We start from the raw sequence: 1,205 nt of genomic DNA, 5'->3' as shown, positions 1-1,205 counted from the left end.
CAGTGCTCAAAATGACCCTCTTACGTGCATTAAGGACAAGAAACGTATCTTATCTCATTGGGAGGATATTTTTGTTCCAGCCTTGGCTGCTCTATTACTCGTGGCTGTGTTAGTTGCTTTCCCCATATCTTGGTTCTTTACATGCCTGTGTTCCTCCCGTTGCAAGCCTTCCTCTAAGGACGGAGGTAAGGAACAACGTTGCTGCCTTTGGATGTGGATTATGTTTGCTTTAATATGGGCTTTTGGTGTTGCTGCATTTGTGTTCTTTGGAGCCCGGCAGCTTGAGACAGCTGCCACTACCCTCATAATGAAAACGGTGGAAAATCCAATAAATTTCCTAGACTGTACTGCAGATAAGATTCTTAAATTAGCGTTTGACTGGGGTAAAAATCAGTCGTTACAGGAGGGAATTAGTCGCGAAACGATAGATAGTGTTCTTGGTCTTGCTAGGGGTTATATTGATGAGGGGAGGGCAGCTTACAAGCAGTATATGCGCTGGATCCCCACTGTTTCCTTCTGCATCGGAACTTTTGCGATTTTAGTGATGGTTCCCATGTTTGTGTTCGCTTACTTCCGCTGCTGTAGCAAGTGGTTACCGCGGTTGCTCTCCTGTGTATATTGGCTATTTGCAATACTGTTTATGGCGCTTGGTTTTCTCATGATTCTGTTGTCGTACGTCATCGGCACTATCTGTGGCGAAGTTGCTTTGCACTACGATCGGAGCCCGGGATTGATTCAATGGTATGCTTTACCCATGTGTCAAGAAAAGTTTAATTTTGCCAATCTTAACGAGATGATTTTCAATGCCCAGAAGGATGTGTCGCAGAAGGCATGTACAAAAATTCTCGAGTACTGTGATAATGATGAAACGCGACTTGGTGATATAACTGGTGTGGGAGGAGTGGCTGCCCTTCTTGGAAGGAATCTCCCACCCGGATTGGACCCAAAGGCTCTCCCACCCGACATGAAACCAGAGGACTTTGAAAACGAAAAGGAGTTGGAAGCTAAATTTGGACCCAACATACCCGGAGTTACCAGCAACGTCAGTAATAAAGCCAATTTTACTCTTGGTGCAGCTGGGGCCGACGCGTTGCAGTCCCGTTTTCCTGGCAGCGGGAATTTAATACCCGCTACAACTTCTCAGTTTCTAGGCCTGCCGCTTGGTCCTAACAATAAACCGCTCAAATGTGGAAAAGGTCTTCAGG

The 1,205-nt window shown here is 46.0% G+C and overlaps 1 protein-coding gene across 1 annotated transcript in view; it reads left to right on the top strand.

Moving 5' to 3' along the window:
* Positions 1-220: 220 nt before the first annotated feature.
* Positions 221-1,205, top strand: part of TEOVI_000495500 (uncharacterized protein) — a gene marked incomplete at both ends in the record, with an annotated part of 1,035 nt that continues 50 nt past the window's right edge. The window contains one exon of the mRNA XM_067223039.1: positions 221-1,205. Within this exon, the coding sequence (XP_067079140.1) occupies positions 221-1,205 (985 nt within the window).

Source organism: Trypanosoma equiperdum, assembly GCF_001457755.1.
Source record: "Trypanosoma equiperdum strain OVI genome assembly, contig: ctg_1744, whole genome shotgun sequence".
Taxonomy (NCBI): Eukaryota; Euglenozoa; class Kinetoplastea; order Trypanosomatida; family Trypanosomatidae; genus Trypanosoma; species Trypanosoma equiperdum.
This window is presented reverse-complemented; position numbering and strand designations above follow the sequence as displayed.